Raw genomic sequence first — 21207 nt, 5'->3', positions numbered from 1 at the left:
TAATAAAAAAATGAAATGCAAAGTTGGGTAGGGGCACCCAAAACTCTCAGGTGGACAGAAACAGAGTTGAGAACTGTGACAGTTACATTGCTTCAGCCTGAAGTGATTGCCGCTGATTTCCAGGTTCAATCTGAAGGGCTGCCCTGCTGCTTACTGAACACAGAAGGGCACCTGCATAGTATGGGCACCATTCAGAGAACACTTTGCATTTTCTCAATTAATGCAAAGAGTTTTTTGAGTGGACGAGGTGGAGATTGTGCCCCGCCTCCCTACCCCATCAAGATTCCACAGTTTTGGCACATGTATACTTACATTGGCCCAAGCTAAATTAAATTAATGTAACTATGTAATAAATTGCTTTACCTAAACCTCAGCTTTAAATATCCACTAGTACTCTTTTATGTGCTCGTTCATTGTCATTATAAAAAAAAAAAGAAAAAAAAAAGAAGAAAACTTTTATCCATAAAACAGTTTGAGTAATATGTAATGGCACTATTGTAGCCACAACAATGAGTCTTATTTCTCGTCTTTCAGGAGAACTGTCTGTATTGTATTCAACAACTGTCTATCTTCAGGTTTCAATAAATACAGTCCTATTTTAGGTCCAGGGGTTCTTTATTATTACTATTAATGACTGTTACTAATAGCTTATTTTAGTGAAATAACTTTCTCCCAGCTGTGTTATCGGGTCTTGTGGTTTTATTGCCGACAGGTAGAGGATGCTGGGGCTCCTTGCTAAACAGGGGCTGGTAATATAAACTTATCCTTATGGGGTGTACACAAGGGCGAACTTTTCGACCGGACTGGCCTGACGGACTTTCCGACGGACTTTCCGACGGACTTTTGACAGACTTCTGATGGACTTTTTAACGAACAGACTTGCCTACACACCAAAGTCCGACGGATTCGTACGTGATGACGTACACCGGACTAAAATAAGGAAGTTGATAGCCAGTAGCCAATAGCTGCCCTAGCGTTGGTTTTTGTCCGTCGGACTAGCATACAAACAAGAGGATTTCTGGGTCCGGCGGAGTTACGACGTAAAGATTTGAAGCATGTTCCAAATCTAAAGTCCATCAGATTTTCGACTGGAAAAGTCCGCTGAAGGTCCGATGAAGCCCACACACGATCGGATTGTCCGCCGGACTCGGTCCGTCAGACCAGTCCAGTTGAAAAGTCCAACCGTGTGTACGCCGCTTTGGGGTCCGTTCACACCATCGGGTTGGGATAATTACTGCAAGGCATAGTAGCCCTGCAGTGCAACACAACACAAAATGTGGATTGTGTTAAAGAAAAATGAGGCAGAAGCATTTTTTTTTTTCCTGTGTTCAAGCAGGTTGTTGCAGCATATTCCAGTGCAAATGAGATTCTAGGAGGTGCAGAATATGGTAACTTACAGCAACCAACCTACATTCAGTTTACTGTAGTCAAGAGAGATGGGGTCTGGCTGGTTGCTATTTAAAACATAGCTCTTGATCTTCTTAAACTTCCCAATTTTTTGTCTTAGTGGGGGTTTTTTTTTTTTTTTTTTCTTTAAGGCACTCAGCCTTTACGTTCTGTGGCCCCAGAACTTATTATACTTTAGCATAACTAAACACAGACCAACATAATGTATATATTATTAAAGAAATTGCAAAACCTAAAAACAAACACTGTGATCCTATTTAACATCCTGATCTATGAATTGCACACCTCTTGGTTTTGTGATACTCACTGTGCGGGGTCTCCCTCCAAATGTTTTGCCCTTCTTCAGCAAGACCTCTCTGGCGTCCTCATGGTTATTCACTACAACCACATAGTGGGAACCCATCATAAAGGAGTAGAGGCTGCCATACTTCTTCTGCAGGTTACAGAACAGGATGTGTGGAGGCAGCTTATTTCCAAGGTGAAGTAAACTTCCGATGACAGGCAATGATGGTAAGCTCTTGGGGTACTTTACATATCCATGGCTCCTGGATCCCATTCTCCAGACAGAGATGAGGAATATCACTGAGACTAGAAGCAAAGCACAACCAAGCCACACAATCATGCTGGAGTCTTAATTGCCTTGAAATGATCACTTCAGTGTTCTTGCCAAATAAATATTATGGAGGCTTTCCTCTGCAGCCAATCAGAACCCACTGGTTATTAACCCCTGGACTACTCAAAGTATTCTATCTCCTCCTTCAGTAATAAATCAAATGTGTTTCTTATGCACTTTCCAAGATCCCAGCTTCTAAATCGGTATTCCCAATCCCCCGAAGTAAAATTTACTGGCAGGACACCAAAATTTACAAACGGCACCAATTTTTTACTGGCAAAAAAACCTCATGACATTTCCTGCAGAGCCAAATTTTTTACTGACATTGCACAAGTACCTAAAATGGCTGTTTCCAGTGCTAAACAGTGCAAATATCAATATTTAAACTATAAACATGTAGCTAGTGCTATTAGCAATGTGTTTAAGTTAAACAAAAGTCAAGAAATATATTTCTCCATTTGCATGGTCAGATTAATATAACCCAGCCAGCAGTTGTGCCCTGTACACATGATAGGATTTTCCGACAATAAAATCCATGTTTTTTTCCGACGGATGTTGGCACAAACTTGTCTTGCATACACGCGGTCACACAAATGTTGTCGGAAATTCCGAACGTCAAGAATGCGGTGACGTACAACACGTACGACGAGCCGAGAAAAATGAAGTTCAATAGCCAGTGCTAAAATAAAAGAAATATGTGGCGCTAACTAGAATGTAAAAGTAAGTCAAATATTACAAAAATAATGTGACTAAATTGTGTAGCTAATGACAATTCTTCAATGTGATATCAAGTGGCTAACAGGATAATAACGTGTAGAAATAACATTCAATAAAGCCAATAAGCCTCATAAAGTGCATAAAAGTTAAAAAATCTAAAACATTTTTAAAATAATTGCATAAAGTGAAAAAAGTCGCATGAATAAAAAAAATCGCATAAGTCCAAAAATGTAGAAATACAGTCAGTGAATCCAATAAAACTTATGAGGCACATAAAAATGAAGAAAATCACATTTTATGAAAAAAATCGCATAAAGTGACAAAAGTCGCATACAATGGAAAAAAAATTGCATAAAGTGCAAAAAAGTGCAAGAAAACAGCTAATTCAATAAATAAAGGAGCATAGTTCAACAAGTGCAATCTTTATATAACAGTTCATGCAAAAAAAACAAAAGTGCATGTGCAAAGAATGATCGGTTTCAGTTAAGTTTGCTAAAAGATTTAACAAGGACTGTTAAACCCTCGGGGCGAAGACCCATCCACAAACTACTAATAAAAAGGGAAGATTCTGTCATACGTCTCGCTGGATGCAATGAACTGATTTCTGCTCCAGATAAACGATCACATAAAATATGGGGAAAAAAACCTTGTCTGCCTGAAGCCTTCCATCAGAGACCCGCCCATACTGGGACGATTGGAAGAGATCGATCGATTATTGGATCACATCTGCTTCCAGATTGCAGGCTTGAATTGACCCGTAGGGGTCTTTAATAGAGGTGAGAGGCTGGGGAATCGTGTGGCGCACCATGGATTGTTGGTGATTGGAGGAATTTGAAACCGATCATTCTTTGCACATGCACTTTTGTTTTTTTTGCATGAACTGTTATATGAAGATTGCACTTGTTGGACTATGCACCTTTGTATATTGAATTAGCAGTTTTCTAGGACTTTTTTGCACTTTCTGCAATTTTTTCCATTATATGCGACTTTTGTCACTTTATGCGATTTTTTTTTTCCATAATATGTGATTTTCTTCATTTTTATGTGCCTCATGAGTTTTATTGGATTCACTGACTGTATTTCTACATTTGTGGATTTATTTATGTGATTTTTTTATTCATGCGACTTTTTTTCACTTTATGCGATTTAAAAATTTTTTTTTTTTGCACTTTTATGCACTTTTATGAGGTTTATTAGCGTTATTGAATATTATTTCTACACGTTATTATCCTGTTAGCCACTTGATATCAAATTGAAGAATTGTCATTAGCTACACAATTTAGTCACATTATTTTTGTGATATTTGATTTACTTTTACATTCTAGTTAGCGCCACATATTTCTTTTATTGTTTTTTTGTGTGGGAACACTTTTTATATGTTTGGCGGCTTCTCTCATCCTTAATTTATTCCTTTTCTTCACTTTGGTTTTGCGCACTTGTTCCCCCCTCCTTTTCAATAGCCAGTGCGGCTTTTCTGCTTGATTCCGAGCAAGCATGGCACTTTGTGTGTCAGAATTGTGTACACACGATCAGAATTTACGACAACAGATTTTGTTGTTGGAAAATTTGAGAACCAGCTCTCAAATTTTGTGCGACGGAAATTCCGATGGAGCCTACACACGGTTGGAATTTCCGACAACAAGCTCCTATCAAACATTTTCCGTCAGAAAATCGTATCGTGTGTACAGGGCATTACAGTGCAAGGGAACGCTGCAGATCATGATCTAAGGGGGAACTGTGATGTAAAAAGGGGGGCTCTGGGCACCAGAGACCACCTTTTCTCAGAGTCCACTACATTGCCCTTTACACCAGAATTCTCACTTACATCAGGGTCTGCAGAATTCCCCCTAGCACTGTAGAAGGTGCGGATGTGGTACAGAGGTGGTCAAACAATGCAGACATGGTACAGAGGTGGTCATGCTGACATGGTATGGTACAGAGGTGGTCAGAGCATGCGGACATGGTACAGAGGTGGTCAGAGCATGCGGACATGGTACAGAGGTGGTTAGAGCATGCGGACATGGTACAGAGGTGGTCAGAGCATGCGGACATGGTACAGAGGTGGTCAGAGCATGCAGACATGGTACAGAGGTGGTCATGCTGACATGGTATGGTACAGAGGTGGTCAGAGCATGCGGATATGGTACAGAGGTGGTCAGAGGTGGTCAGAGCATGGGGACATGGTACGGAGGTGGTCAGAGCATAGGGACACAGTACATAGGTGGTCATGCGGACACGGTATGGTACAGAGGTGGTCAGAGCATGCAGACATGGTATGGTACAGAGCTGTCAGTGCATGTAGACATGGTACAGAGGTGGTCATGCGGTCATGGTACAGAGGTGGTCAGAGCATGCAGACACGGTACTGAGGTGGTCAGAGCATGCAGACACGGTACAGAGGTGGTCAGAGCATGCAGACATGGCACAGAGGTGTTCAGAGCATGCGGACATGGTACAGAGGTGGTCAGAGCATGCAGACATGGTACAGAGGTGGTCAGAGCATGCAGACATGGTACAGAGGTGGTCATGCTGACATGGTATGGTACAGAGGTGGTCAGAGCATGCGGACATGGTACAGAGGTGGTCAGAGCATGCGGACATGGTACAGAGGTGGTCAGAGCATGCGGACACGGTACAGAGGTGGTCAGAGCATGCGGACATGGTACAGAGGTGGTCAGAGCATGCGGACATGGTACAGAGGTGGTCAGAGCATGGGGACACAGTACATAGGTGGTCATGCGGACACGGTATGGTACAGAGGTGGTCAGAGCATGCAGACATGGTATGGTACAGAGCTGGTCAGTGCATGTAGACATGGTACAGAGGTGGTCATGCGGTCATGGTACAGAGGTGGTCAGAGTATGCAGACACGGTACTGAGGTGGTCAGAGCATGCGGATATGGTACAGAGTTTGTCATGCGGACATGGTACAGAGGTGGTCAGAGGATGGATATAGGAGATAGCAAGACAGAGATTGTGAACAAACACCTAACCACTGCAATTCTTGCCTGATAACTGCTGCTTGTGGGCATCACAATAGATAGCAGCCGCCAGCCAAGCAATGGATTGATAAATGCAGGTCAGGGGTTCGGCGGTGGGAGTCTCCAGAGTCCAGCAGCTAAGGACGAATAATGCAGACCGGGACACAGTGCTGTGGTGGTGGGAATCCTGAGCTCCATAGTGCACTGCAGTGGCAGGCTGGGGTTTGGTCTCCTGCCCGGTCCAGTGATGCAGTGCCGAGACACGCCGTCCATTCAAAAATAGCGCCAGGCGGCGCTATTACGTCACTTACTCACTGCGCATGGGCCCGCCCGGCCGAAAAAAGCCAAGTGTGTACGAGCCTGGCAGGCCTTGGGAACAGCGCATGCGCAGTGTAATGGTTGGCCCACAGCCATATTTTTATGGGCATATTGTAACGGGCTTTAATGGGCAGCCTGAAAATGGGAAAAAATTTACGGGCTGCCTGTAAATTAACAGGCGGTTGGCAACACTGTTATAAATAGGTAAAAGAAGCAGTGGGGTTGATTTACTAAAGGTAAATAGGCTGTTTTCTTTGCTAAGGAAGTTGAACTTTGCAAGGTAATTTTCCCCTGAACTTCATAAATGAGCTTAAATTTCACTTTGCGAGGAACACCCAATCGCACGCAAGGAATAAAAAAAAAACCCAAAAAAACAAACATTTTTTGCTTTCATATGGATCCCTTCACATGGGCGGTCTGCCTGGCGGACTCTGCTTTGCCCAGTGGGGGATCGCTCCGTTGATCCCAGCTGAGCAGGCGGATGACAGGTCCGTCTCTGCTCACTGTGCAGAGACGGACCTGTCAGAGACTCGCTCTCCTCTATGTGGAGATCGGATGAAAACGAACCGCCTGTCCGTTTTCAATTGATCGATCCTCCAGACGGATGGAAAATAGGGTCACCATCCGTCTGGATTTCGCAGACAGGATCGGATCAGATATCGGCGGATGTCAGTGGACATGTCACCGCTGACATCCGCAGTTCCTTAGAGGTGAATGGAGGGTCCGATCAGGTCTGCCTGAAAAACTGACAGGTGGACCTGATCGGAAAGCCCGTGTGAAAGGGGCCTATGATTGGGTGATGGATGTCAGCAGGGATTCACCTCCTTTACTAAATTCTGGGGGAACTTCCCTTGCAAAAGTGAACTGTGTTTGTCTTGTAAATCAACCCTATTGCTTTATGATGACCAAACAACCATACATCAATGTGTCACTATTTCTGTAGCTATGATTGGAATGTTTTCTCTTATTTGGAGATGTCTTTAGACTGATTTTCCTGTTTGCCCCTTAAATTAGATTGCCATCTAATTTAATAATAAACTGTTTAGTTGTACCACCCATGTTACATCTCCATCAAAATAATAATAATAAAAAAAACATCAACCTATGTAAATGTTTTCTTTTCAGTTTGACCTAAAAAAAAAAGCCTAATTTTAAAGAACTAAAGAGAAATTTTTGATTCTAATATTGCATAGAGTAATGGAGGGTTGTTAACCCCATTCAGCGTTTTTGCCATCTGTGTCCCATTGGGGAAATTTTCCTATACTTCCCGTACTATAGAGACAATCACAAAGTGAAAGAAGATTCCCCCCCAAAGTGAAGAAATCTCTGGATGTCACCAGAACTAGTGTCCACGTTGGAAGATTTCCCCTGTATTCCTGTTCTGGTGACAACCAAACATTTTGGATTTTCTTTCACTTTCACTCTCGGTTATAATGGTACACAGGATAAACAGTGAGGATGAATCTCCCTAACATGGGCACAGACAGCAATCAAAACCTGACAGGTGTTCTAATATCTCTCCATTCTATCCAAAACGAAAAATTAAAAAGGCTTTGATTTTAGTTATACTTTAGGCTCTTGCCACCCACATAATGCATATGCATACCTCCCAACTTCTGAACTTGAGAATGAGGGACACTCAGCCCTGGTTCACACCTGTGCGGCTTTGAAATCGCGCTACTTCAGTGCAATTTGAAAGCCGCAGATCAGTACAATTTCGGTGTGCAATTTCATTGCAGCTTGTGACTTCATTTAACAGAAGTCAATTCAAGTCATATTGAAATCGCAGAAAAGTAGTGCAGGAACCCTTTTTTAGGTCGCTGCGATTTCAATAGTTCCATTGCCGCAAATGGGGTTGTGACTTGTAATGCGATTTTTGAACTGTCAAATCATATGAAAAATCACACTGGTGTGAACCAGGGCTTAAAGAAGATATTCAGTCTGTTTGCAAAAAATAAAAATTCAGCAGCTACCAGTATTGTAGCTGTTGACGTTTAAAGGAGAAGTACAGCCAAAGCTTGTTTGGCTATACTTCTCCTGTGGATCACAGAAGTGCAGCTCGTTCTGCACTCCTGTGACTTGTTTTCAGAAGACAGTGGGCTTAAGCCCGCTGTCGGCTGATGTCACAGTGCCAGTCCAGGCTTGGGAAAGATCGTGACCATACGGTCGGGATCTGCCCACATGCCTGCACGGCCACCTGGCTCAGCCTCTCAGCGAGCTGCTTAGAGTTTGAGTGGGCCACTCCCGCCCCCTCCACAGCCCAGCGCTCCATTGAGCGCTGGAGGAGCAGATCAGACAGCGGTGACTGACAATCACCAGCTCTCCGCTCAGGGAGCTCTGAGAACCGAGCGATCGGTGGTTTTTCAATTGCTAGGTTCTTAGCCTTAGAGCCGGCGAGGGACAGATGCTACATCCACCTAAGTAAGTAAAATTCCATACTTTCTCATTTAATAAAAGGACACTTACCTGTCCAAGGACTCGGCGCCATCCTCACCCGATTCAATGGGCTTTGTGTCCCTGAACTCCTTGCGGCTTAATAGCCAGTTTCCCACAGCACGTGTGAGTCATGCTGCACTGTGACATGTTCCAAGAGGTTGCGGGCAGGGGGGCCAAGGGGGAGAGTGGGTACCTGCCAAAACTAGAAAAGTAGGTGTCCGCTACCCAGGGTTTTTTTCTCAGAGAAAGGGTGCAGGAACTCAACCATGCCGCCACACACACATACCTGCCAAATGGCATCAAATAGTAGCTCTTCCCTCTGCATACAACCCCTCCCTCCACTGCCCTCATCTTCTCATCTTCTCCCCCCTCCTTAAAAGCTCCACCATCTGTCATATTTCTTACCTTTGCTGCAATATTAAGCTGAAGCACCTATCCGGCTGTAGTACCTCCCAGCATACTATACTATACTACAGTCACTTGCAAGGGAGATCATGCAGTAGGAGCATCAACAACTGGTCACCAGGGAAAAAATTAAGACCACAGAGGGTGCAACCTACCACACACCCTCTCCTGCCCATGACTGCACTGAACCCTGGGCACCTGTTCTGTATCTCCCTTGTCCCTGTCCGGCACTCAGTGGGATCTGCGCAGGAGATCTGACCTGTGGGAGCTACTGGGAGATAAACTATCATGATAATGCAGAAGCTGGACTTCAATGTCACCAAGTGATAGTGGTGAGCAGGGAGCAGAAGACCTGAGCCAGAGGTGGTGGAACTGAGTTCCCCCTTGTTCCTGCTGAGAAAAAGCCCTGCCGCTACCCCCCCCCCCAAAAAGAAATTGCCTAAAAGCGTTAGGGGAGGGGGGGGCATACAGCAGAACCTCCACATTAAAGGTGACGTTCCAATTTAAGGAAGATGTTGACCTTTGTTGATTAAAAAATAATCGTATGCAAAATACCACAAACTAGAGGTAGGCAAATTCAACTTAGATTATTTTAGAAAAGAAAGCAATTGAACAGTTTAGACATTTTTTGATTATGCTGATAGAGATATAACATGGATGGTACAATTAAAATTGAGACATGCCAGAGCAAAGCAGCGGATTCTTCTATTAAAGAGCTATGGCTGTTTGATGTTACCAACCCATTGACCAATCCAAGACCTTGTTTTCAACTCTGCGCTGCAGAAATGAATGAATCCTATTGATTGAGATAGGCAACCAGTAAATGTTCTGGTCAGCAGAATTTTCAAGCACAAGATGCTAAATTACTATAATATAATTAAAAATATCATTTTACTTTCATTATAGGGTTAGTGTTCACATATCGTGTTAAACTCAGGGTATAACCCAAAAGTAGCGAAGGCCATGGGCTGGAGAGGTGAGTGTGACACTTCTGTTGCCTTTTCTAAAACTCATGTAAGTAAAGCTTGGTTCTTTTGCAGCTGTGGCTATTTGTGCAAAGGGCCCAGTGATGTATCGGTCCATGCTACAAGGCCTTTTTAAATGCAACCCTGGGTTGAATTTTTAGTAAACCAATGAGGGCACTTTTCTGGTCTATGGCCCCGCCTGCATTCTAATTCATGAAATCTGTGTGCAAGTTTTTGTACCGGTACTGACGTGCCAGATTCAGGTAGTTCTTACTACCGCCACTTAGAATCTGTCGATATGGCTGCACTCGAATTTAGAAGAAATATGGCCAGTTCGCAGATAAGCAAACCGGCATTAATTAAAACAAGATCTGAGTTGGTGTATCGGGAGATGGCGATGCTCAGAGTTGTTCATATGTGTTGGTAAACTGTCATTAATGTCACAGCTTCCCACACAGGGATAGCGTGTTGCTGGGTTTCCCAGATCCTAACAACTGATGACTTCTCCCCAACCCTATTCAGCTGCTTGTCTGGGAATTCCCTGGCTGACGGGAAGCACAGAGTGGGGATGCCACGGCCATATTTGGGTAATGAAGTCAGCCGGCATCATGCCCCTTTGTTTACTTTCAGCCAGTGAATCTCCCAATCGGCAGCTGAATGGAGCTGGGGATATGTCATTGGTTGCTGGGACACTGTTGGTGGCAGGGCTGACAGGTGGCACACACGGCCAAATGTTGGGAGACAACGGCCAGTTAACAGAAAAACGTCCGACATATGGCCCATGTGTATGTCGCTCTGTCGGATGAGCATGCTGGAAACCAAGAGCCGACCGGCTCACGATCAGTGCTCCCAGCCAATGGTGGAAAGCGCTAATCAGAGTGTTCTGGTGGGGGGCTGTCCCCCTGTCAGAACACAACAGCTCAGCGGGGGAGATTGCTGCACTAACTTTGCATAGTGAGTACAGCGGCTCCAACTGGAGCTGTCAGTTTTTTTTTCCCGTTTCAACTCGCTGGGTTGAATGAAAAAAAACTCATGGTGTGTATACGGCTTTGGAGCTAGCAAAGCCTAGATGTCTGTGGTATAGATACTCCAGCCTCACTCCTCCATGCAACAGATTCATGTACCTGCTACATTAATCTGTCACCCCCACAAACAAATAGTTGCCAACTGCCCCGAATTTCCCGGGACATTCCCAGTATTTAGACCTTTGTCCCGATCTTACCGTTTGCCGAGAAATCTGCGTTTTACTGATTTTTCGCCACCACCACTGCTAGAGGTCTTCGACTGGCACTGGTGAATTGTCTCCACCGGCCGCCATTTTATAGAAGACCAGCTACTATGAGGAAGAAACAAGAGGCAGAACCCAGGCTCAGCCTCTTGGTTCTTCCTTTCGGCCTCCACGAGCTGGTCTTCTGTAAATGGCGCAGAGACCAAATCACCAGTGGCGTCACTAAGGAGGGACTCCACTGAGGTCACCTGATGTAAGGAGGGGCTCGGCTGGGGACACCTGATGTAAGGAGGGACTCCGCTGGGGACGCCTGATGTAAGGAGGGACTTCCGCTGGGGACACCTGATGTAAGGAGGGACTCCGCTGGGGACACCTGATGTAAGGAGGGACTTCCACTGGGGACACCTGATGTAAGGAGGGACTCCGCAGGGGACACCTGATGTAAGGTGGGACTCCGCTGGGGACACCTGATGTAAGGAGGGACTCCGCTGGGGACACCTGATGTAAGAAGGGACTCTGCTGGGAACACCTGATGTAGGGAGAAACTCTGCTGGGGAAACCTGATGTAAGGAGGGACTCTGCTGGGGGCACCTGATGTAAGGAGGGACTCTGCTGGGAACACCTGATGTAAGGAGGGACTCTGCTGGGAACACCTGATGTAAGGAGGGACTCTGCTGGGGAAACCTGATGTAAGGAGGGACACTGCTGGAGACACCTGATGTAAGGAGGGACTCTGCTGGGGACACCTGATGACAGGTGACATGGAAAGTGACACACTCAGGGCTCCCACTGATTCTGCATTATGGTGCGTTGAATGATTTCTTTTATATTGCGATGTAAAAATAAAAATAATGCACTTCAATTATCCCAACACTATAACAACCATGGTGCCGGGATGATTGAAACGCTAACTCCAGGTGTTTGGAGTATCTTTATCTGCTGATTGTTAAACTTTATGGAATACACATATTGCTATTGTGGTGTAGGATCTGGGCCTGCTGTCCTTCCATCCCTCTTTCTTTCCTTCCTTCTCCCTATTTCTTTCTTTATTTCTTTCTCCCTCCATCCATCGTTCATCTTAGTCTCAAGCCACACCCCTTTTAAGCCATGCCCAATATTAAGTTTAAACCACACCCATTTTTTCATTGCGCCACATTTTTCTTCCCCGACTACAGTATGCCTAGAAATGCATGCCCCGCCCCCTAATTATAATAGGTCTCTGTCTACAGACAAAAAAGTGTCCCTATAATTTTTTTTGATAATGTTGGCAACTATGCGAACATTTGTTGTGCAGAGGAGTGAGGGATTTGTCTTTGACACACTCTATAATTTCCCCAAACTATGGTTTTGCTTTTACAGTACTCCCCTTTTCAAAAAGCCTTCAGGCGGGGTCACCTGACATGTCAGGTCCTCTTCCTCTCCAGCAGGGGGTGATTGTTGATGCAGACACTGACACATCAGCACTGCATTCTGCATCTAATTATTATGTGAATTAACCACTTGCCTACTGGACACTTAAACCCCCTTCCTGCCCAGACCAATTTTCAGCGCTGTCACACTTTGAATGACAATTGCGCGGTTATGCAATGCTGTACCCAAATGAAATTTTTATAATTTTTTTTCACACAAATAGAGCTTTCTTTGGGATGTATTTAATTGCTGCTGAGTTTTTAATTTTTTTGCTAAATAAAACTTTTTGCTGTGATGTGCGCTGATGAGGCTGCGCTGATGGGCACTGATAGGCTGCACTGATGGGCACTGATAGGCACTGATAAGCACTGGTGAGGCGGCACTGAGAGGTGGCACTGATGGTTGACACTGATAAGCGGCACTGATTATCACAGATGGGTGGCACTGATGGGCACTGGTAGGTGATACTGATAGGCAGCACTGATCGGTGGCACTGATGGGCATTAAGGGGTGGCACTGGTAGGTACTGATAGGTGGCACTGGCAGCTGGCACTGGTGGGCAGCTGTGGCTCTCTGTGTGAGGGACCGATGTCCCTCTGACAGAAGTCGGAGCTCGGCTTTTTTTCCCCCTCACACTGACAGCGTGAGGGAAAAAAAATTCCAAATACTGATCTTCTGTTTACATCACGTGATCAGCTGTCATTGACTGACAGCTGATCACGTGGTAAGGGGCTGGGAACGGCTCCTTACTCCAATCTGCGATCAGCCGAGTCTCATAGAGAGCATGCCATGTGTGACCCGCAGGGATGCGCAGACACCGCTTGCTCAGGAAGATGTCCATGGACGCCCTCCCAGCAATTAAGGCCAGTGCTGTAGCCATCTTTTGGCTATAGCGCGAGCCGAAAGTAGTTAAGAATGAAGTGGTGACGCTCCCTGCAGGCTTCATTCATAAATACATGGCCACAATATTCTGTTTGCAGTCCCCCTATAAGTCGCTGATCGCTGCCATTACTAGTAAAAAAAAAAAAAAAAAAAAATATCCCATACTTTGTAGACGCTATAACTTTTGCGCAAATCAATATACGTTTATTTGGATTTTTTTACCAAAAATATGTAGCAGAATACATAGTAGCCTAAATTGATGAAAAGGTTTGATTTTTTTAAATTTTTTTTTTATTGGATGTGTTTTAGAACAGGAAGTAAAAAATATATATTTTTTTTTAAACTGTTGGTCTTTCTTTGTTTCTAGTGCTAAAAATAAAAAACGCAGAGGTGATCAAATTCCACCAAAAGAAAGCTTTATTTGTGGGAAAAAAAAGGACGTTAATTTTATTTGGGTACAATGTTGCACGACTGCACAATTGTCAGTTAAAGTAACGCAGTGCTGAATCGCAAAAAATTGCCCGGTCATGAAATGGGGGTAAATCTTTCCGGAAGCTGTAGGGGTTAAGGCAAAACTCCCCCCATTTTAAAGGAAGGATTGTGTTTTTTTTTTTTTTTTTTTTGCTAATTATGTCCCATTGGGGGGGGATTTCCCTTCACTTCCTGTCTCATAGCCAAAACAGGAAGTGAGAGGAAATCCCTCTAAAAGTGAGGGAATCCCTGGTTGTCATAGTGTCCCCAATGGAAGATTTCCTCTTTATTCCTGTTCTGGTGACAACCCAAAAGTGTGGTATTTTCTTTCACTGTCAGTGATGATGGTAGAGGATGAACCTCCCTAACAGGATCACAGGCAATAAAAACCTGACAGGGGATCTAATTCCTCTCCATTCTATGCATAACTTCAAACTAATTAATTTATACTGTAACTTCTCCTCCAATCACCCCTTTTTTCTCCCCCTGTGTAATCTTTCTTTGTTTACTTTTGGTATATTAGTATTTGCTTCCATTCTATCACATGTTCCCCCTCCCCTGTCATGTGATTTGTCGGCGCACAGCTCAGTAGGCGGGGCAGGAGCCGGGCTCTGGCCCCGCCCTCTACTTTCGCTTTGCAGCCTTCTTGAGCCGCGCTGTGAGCCGTACTTATGATGGAGAGGGAAGCTGTGGCGAAAATGGCGGCGTCCGCGGATGGCCAGACCAAGTACGGGCAGTCTGTGAAGGGACTGCTCACCGAGAAGGTCAGCACATGCGGCGCTGACGTCATCGCCCTCACCAAACAAGTGCTGAAAGGATCGCGGAGCTCTGAGGTGAGGGGGGCGGCCCCCAGGGGCGGGGCCTGTGGGGAGGAGGCGGGTCTATAGGGTAGCACAGGTGTAGCCTGAGAAGAGGGGATGAGCTGATTGGACGTCTGATCCTCCCCTGTATAGTCAGTGGTACACACAGGATATCTATGGACTGACACTGATATACATTTTATTCAGTCATTGTGTATTGAGAAAGTTATTTAATATGAGGGCAGTCATTATACATATTACACACTCAATGGCCACTTTAGTAGGTACACCTGTTCAATTGCCTGGTTACACAAATTGGTGATCAGCCAATCACATGGCAGCAACTCAATGGATTTAGGCATCTAGACGTGGTGAAGACAACTTGCTGAAGTTCAAACCGAGCATCAGACTGGGGAAGAAAGGGGATATAAGTGATTTGTGATGTGGTATGGTTGTTGGTGCCAGACGGACTGGTCTAAGTATTTCAAAAACTGCTGATCTACTGGGATTTTCATGCACAACCATCTCTAAGGTTTACAGAGAATGGTCTGAAGAGAAAATATCCAGTGAGCGGCAGTTGTGTGGAGGAAAATGCCTTGCTGATGTCAGAGGAGAATGGGCAGACTGGTTTGAGATGATAGAAAGGCAACATTAACTCAAATAACCAATCGTTACAACTAGGGGTGCAACGGATCGTCACCGATCCGTGATCCGAACGGTTCAACCTGTTCGGATCGGCACACATGCGCTCCTAGCTCCAGAGCGGCCGCCATCTTGGTACACACGGTGTCCGTTTACCACGTGATCGCTCCATCAAATGACGGAGCGATCACTTGTAACAGGTTCCTCTCTCCCCTCTGTGTACTGATCTGTACAGTGGAGGGGAGAGATCGGATGGCAGTAGTGCCAATACTCTGCCATACCCTGCCAATACTCTGCAATACTCTGCCATACCCTGCCAATACTCTGCAATACTCTGCCATACCCTGCCAATACTCTGCCATACCCTGCCAATACTCTGCCATACCCTGCCAATACTCTGCAATACTCTGCCAATACCCTGCCATACCCTACTAATATATTATTACAGTGGGGGAGATTTTTTTTTGTTGATCCGAACTGTGACTCCTGATCTGAGGAACGATCCGAACCATGAGTTTTTTGATCCGTTGCACCCCTAGTTACAACCAAGGTATGCAGAATACAATCTCTGAACACACAACACATTGAACCTTGAAGGAGATGGGCTACAGCAGCAGAAGGCCACATTGGGTGCCACCCCTGTCAGCTAAGAACAGGAAACTGAGGCTACAATTTGCACAGGATCACCAAAATTGAACAATAGAAGATTAGAAAAATGTCTGGTCTGATGAGTCTCCATATCAGCTGCCACATTCAGATGGTAGGGTCAGAATTTGGTGGACACAACATAAAAGCATGGATCCACCCTGCCTTGTATCAACAGTTCTGGCTGGTGATGTAACGTTGTGGGAGATATTTCCTTGGCACACTTTGGGCCCCTTAGTACCAATTGAGCATCGATTAAACACCACGTCCTCCCTGAGTATTGTTGCTGACCATGTCCATCCCTATATGACTACAGTGTACTCATCTTCTGATGGCTCCTTCCAGCAGGATAATGCAGCATGTCACAAAGATCAAATCATCTCACTGCTGGTTTCTTGAACAAGACAATGAGATCACTGTACTCCAATGTCCTCCACACTCACCAGATCTCAATCCAATAGAGCACCTTTAGGATGTGGTGGAACAGAAGATTCACATCATGGATGTGCAGCTGACAAATCTGTATGATGCTATCATGTCAATATTGACCAAAATCTCTGAGGAATGTTTCCAACACCTTGTTGACTCTATGCCAAAAATTAAAAACAGGGTTTACATCTGCTTGAAGTACCCCCATCAGGCCATGTTTTGAAAATTTCCCTTAAGCCCCTTTCACACTGGGGCGGTGCGGGCGTCGGCGGTAAAACAGCGCTATTTTTAGCGCCGATTTACTGTAGTTTTAGTGGCGGTGTTTGGCTGCTAGCAGGGGCAGTTTCACCTCCCTGCTAGCGGCCGAGAAAGAGTTAAAACCATTGCAAAGCGCTGCTGCTGCAGAGGCGCTTTGCCGTCGGTATAGCCGCGCTGCCCCATTCATTTCAATGGGCAGGAGCCGTGAAGGAGCGGTATACACACCGCTTCAAAGATGCGGCTCGCAGGACTGTTTTTTTTTACCGTCCTGCCAGCGCACCGCTCCAGTGTAAAAGCCCTCGGGGATTTCACACTGGAGTGTGAGGAGCGGCTCTTTCAGGGTGCTTTGCAGGTGCTATTTTTAGCGCTGTAGCGCCTGCAAAGCGCCCCAGTGTGAAAGGGGTCTTAGGTAAAATATCTGTCATGGATACTAAGGATGAGCTCCGGCGTGTTCGCACACCCTACGTGCAGAGCCCGACAGGAAGTCGGCACTGCGCTAATCACAGGCAGTAAGACATTTCCCGGTCTCTGCAGCCGCACATCAGGACAATGTCTCACTGCCTGTGATTAGCGCAGTGCCGACTTCCTGGCGGGCTCTGCACGTGGGGCTGTGCGAACACGCCGGAGCTCATCCTTAATGGATACTAAGCCTTTGACATTGATTAAAAGCACATGTGAAAGAAATCCTGAAAACGGGACCGGTTGTGTGTACTTGAAAATCAAGGTTGCTTTGAACCCCAAGATATGTCTTTAGAGTCCAGGTATACTGTCGTTTGTAAGCATATGGAAAAAAAATACCCTTTTTTTTTCTTTTTTCTTTTTCTTTTTTTCAGCTTCTTGGCCATGCTGCCAGAAATATGGTGATGCAAGAAGATGCCATTTTACACTCAGAAGATGTGAGTAAATACAATCAACACACTTTTCCCTATTAGATTGTGAGCTTGCAGGAGCAGGGCTCTCCTAATCCTCTTGTATTGTAACTGTACTGTCTCCATTTTTATTGTAAAGTGCTGCACAAACTGTTGGTGCTATATAAATCATGTATAATAATAACACACTGAGGGGAAGTGTACTAAATCCAGTTGCTGCACACACTACAATTCAGACACCCTTTTATATTGAGGATTATCAGTCCTTAGATTCGATGTCTGCATTAGTATATTTTAAAGGATAAGTTCACCTTTGGTAACATGTTACATGTTCCACCAATTTTTTGGGCGGGACATGTAAGTTGTTCCCACTCCTGCAGCCTCTCCCCCATCCCCCCATCCCCATTGTGACAGTGGGCCGGGATCTTGTGGATGTGGACGAGTAAAATGGGATCCCCACAGGGTATGGAGTCCGAACCACAGTATCCACTAGAGCCCTTGAAGATAATGTTAGTCAACACTGCATGCTATTGCCAGGTCCCTTGGTACACCACACCTGCTCACGGGGTTCAGGTTAAAGCAGTAGACAAGACTGGGAGATGTAGAATTACAATGAGTCATAAGACCTGGATGTCCAGGGATACTTTGTGAAATATGGTACTTGTATGTTTCAGGAAACCATTCTATAGGACCCACTGGACTCTTATAAACGGAGTCAGGCAGAAACGGTAAAGCCTTACAATTCACATCTCATCTCTGATATTCAAACAAAAGTTCCAGAAGATGAATACATTTACTTTTAGCCCCCGTTCACACCTATGCGAATTAGATGCGGCTTACACCACATCCAATTCACAAGACATTTTAAAATACATTCATTTGAATGTATCTGGTTCACATATGTGCGTTGCATTCGCACTGCGCATTGCACAAAAAACGTGTGCGTATTTTGGGCACTGTGGTGCGAATTACAAGCCCATTATCTCCTATGGGAACGCATCTGATTCGCAGATGCATTGCGTTCTGAACAAGGATTTTCTCCTTCTCCTCACTACACCTCCCCCTCCCTCCCCCTCTCCCCCCCTCCCCCTCCCTCCCCCTCTCCCTGCTCACTGATCCGCAGCTAGAACGCAGTGATATCTCTGAACAACAGATTTTTATCTACCCAGTGAAACCTGAGCTTCAATTCGCACCGCACATGTGTGAACCCAGGCTTAAAGATATAGAATAACATTATCAGCTAAGGGACTGGTACCATCACTTAAAGTAATTAAAGATAAGAATATGAAACAAAGAAAGTAGGAAAGAGAAAGAAGAGAAAAAAATTTAAAAAAACATACAGGTTTAATGCTGCTTCAACCCAGACCAGAAAAATAATACACTGCAGCTGTTGCAGCAGCAACTTAGCAAAAATAAATAATAAAGAGGAACACACAAAAAAAATAGATAACCCCTCTCCCATATTAGTGATCAACAGGTGAACAAGATCACTGTCGCCAAAAATGTACAAGTCGGATACAAAAAATATTAAAAAGGAGAGGATAAAACAATGGTTGCCAAAAAAACTTTTAGAAATTAGTAAAATCCGACTGCACTTTATTACACTTTTTTTTTTTTTTTTAATTTTTTTTTTTTTTTTTAGAGGCTTTTCCCCAAAACAACAAAAATAAATATATAGTTCTAGGGTCCTCCTTTTAAATGCACACAATCCCCTACGTTGGTCTCTTAATAGTTACCCACATCAGGACAGCAACAGGGTGGAGTTTACTAAAGCTGTGGCATCAGACGATAATAAACTTTTCCCATTAAGAAACCTTAGTTTGAGATATTTGGATTAACCTCTTTCGCCCTTGAGATATCACCCAAATCGTGCTCCAAGACATCCTGATTTCCCGCTCCCTTGTTACCTCCTCCTATGCTCAACCTCAGGACTGCTCCAGATCCTCTGGAACTCCCCACCCCAATTTGTCCAGCCAGGCCCTACCCTTTTCACATCTAGGTGATCCCTAAGAACACTTTTATTCTGAGAAGCCTACCCTGCCTCCACCTAAAATGTTACCTCAGCCGGCTCTGTCTCAGATAATTAGCTATTACTTTTATACCACCCCCTCCCCTTAGATTATAAACCCCTTGAGCAGGGCCCTTCTATTCGCACCCTGCACAAACTGTTGGCTCTAAATCCTGTTGCCCAAATTTTAACTACCCAACTTTTAACTCCTTCCCAAATCCCAACGGAAGTTACATGTAGGTGTAAGGGGGTGTCAGGTTTAATGTAGCAATAGGGATACAACCCGGGGTTCCTTCTATATCCATGCCAAGGACAAGAGAATAGGTACAATAAACTCCCGAGGCAGTGTACCCTGCTGAGTACAATTTAACCTGATGCTGAAAACAGTGCATCATTAGACATGTGATACCAGCACCAGTACCCTGGCCTCAAGTATTTTTAACTTTGTTTAAGACCAGTTGGGACACTACCTCCAGCTCAGTTAGACATGACCCCTTCCTGTGCCAGCATTGCTGTCTCATGATTCTGTCCTTTTCCCATATCACAACTAGGGCTGGGGAAAAAATCAATTTAAATCTTGAATCGAGTTGAGAGGTCAAATCGATTCAAAATTTAAGCAAATCGATTTTTTTTTCCACCGCACCGGTCCCGAGGAGCTGCGGCAGGAATTTTTAGGCGAGGCCGCGGCTTCGGCCTAGTCCGCGAGCCCGGACGCCGCAGACTAGGCCGAAGCCACAGCCTCGCCTAAAAACTCCTGCCCGCAGCTCCTCAGGACCGGCGCGGTGTCCACAAAAAAAACAAAAACTTGATTCAAATCGTGAATCGAGTTTTTTTTTTTTTTAGGAAAATCTCCCAGCCCTAATCACAACATCTTCCTTTCCCCGGCACTCTTCAGCACCAGTCATCTGAGGCTGTCCAGACTCAAACCCTCAGAACAAGATGGACTCCAGGGTGTAACCCAGTAGAGTCTAAGCCCCCGTTCACACCTATGCGAATTAGATGCGGCTTACACCGCATCCAATTTGCAGGACATTTTAAAATACATTCATTTGAATGTATCTGGTTCACATATGTGCGTTGCATTCGCACTGCGCATTGCACGAAAAATGTGTGCGTTTTTTGGGCATTGCGCTGCGAATTACAAGCCCATTATCTCCCATGGGAACGCATCTGATTCGCAGATGCATTGCATTCTGAACAAGGATTTTCTCCTTCTCCTCACTACATCTCCCCCTCCCTCCCCCTCTCCCTGCTCACTGATCCGCAGCTACAACGCAGAGAAGCCTTTGAACAACTGATTTATATCTTCCCAGTGAAACCTGAGCTTCAATTCGCACCGCACATGTGTGAACCCAGGCTGATAGGATAGTACCCAAATTGGCCGTGATAGGCACAATATTCCGTCCCTGCCATTAGGGATGACAATAGTCCAAGTTAGATTTTGACAACCCTGGAACTCGAGTCATCCACCAATCTATACGACTCATACTAACTACCCCCACCTGACTGTTTTTGCAAAGTTGAAATTGTCCCACTGAGAGAGTCAGTCACTTCTCTGAGGTCCTGGATGCTGGACAGAGCAAGTTGGATTAAACATTAAACCTCTCTCTATCCTAAGTATGGGAAATAGTCTGAATACCCGGATTAAAAACCACCTGCCAGGTACACTTGATTCTTTATAGAGGCTGCACACCTTTTCCCTCCTTTTATCAATTCGGTAATC

General features: G+C 44.9%; 2 protein-coding genes across 3 annotated transcripts in view; one reads left to right on the top strand and one right to left on the bottom strand.

The window, feature by feature from the left end:
- CYP17A1 (cytochrome P450 family 17 subfamily A member 1) overlaps window positions 1-2090 on the bottom strand; it is a 30355-nt gene extending 28265 nt beyond the window's left edge. The window contains exon 1 of the mRNA XM_073596139.1: window positions 1715-2090. Within this exon, the coding sequence (XP_073452240.1) occupies window positions 1715-2029 (315 nt within the window). The 5' untranslated portion in view covers window positions 2030-2090. The remainder of the gene's footprint in view (window positions 1-1714) is intronic.
- Window positions 2091-14436: 12346 nt separating this feature from the next.
- BORCS7 (BLOC-1 related complex subunit 7) overlaps window positions 14437-21207 on the top strand; it is a 66422-nt gene continuing 59651 nt past the window's right edge. Inside the window, exons 1-2 of one of the 2 annotated variants that reach the window (XM_073596137.1) lie at window positions 14437-14666; window positions 17441-17503. In XM_073596137.1, coding sequence (XP_073452238.1) covers window positions 14505-14666; window positions 17441-17503 — 225 coding nt within the window. In that variant the 5' untranslated portion in view covers window positions 14437-14504. The remainder of the gene's footprint in view (window positions 14667-17440; window positions 17504-21207) is intronic. The other variant, XM_073596136.1, reaches the window with a different exon arrangement.

This window comes from Aquarana catesbeiana, linkage group LG08 (assembly GCF_042186555.1).
Source record: "Aquarana catesbeiana isolate 2022-GZ linkage group LG08, ASM4218655v1, whole genome shotgun sequence".
Taxonomy (NCBI): domain Eukaryota; kingdom Metazoa; phylum Chordata; class Amphibia; order Anura; family Ranidae; genus Aquarana; species Aquarana catesbeiana.
Note: the sequence above shows the minus strand (reverse complement) of the source record. Positions and strands in the feature narration are given on the sequence as shown.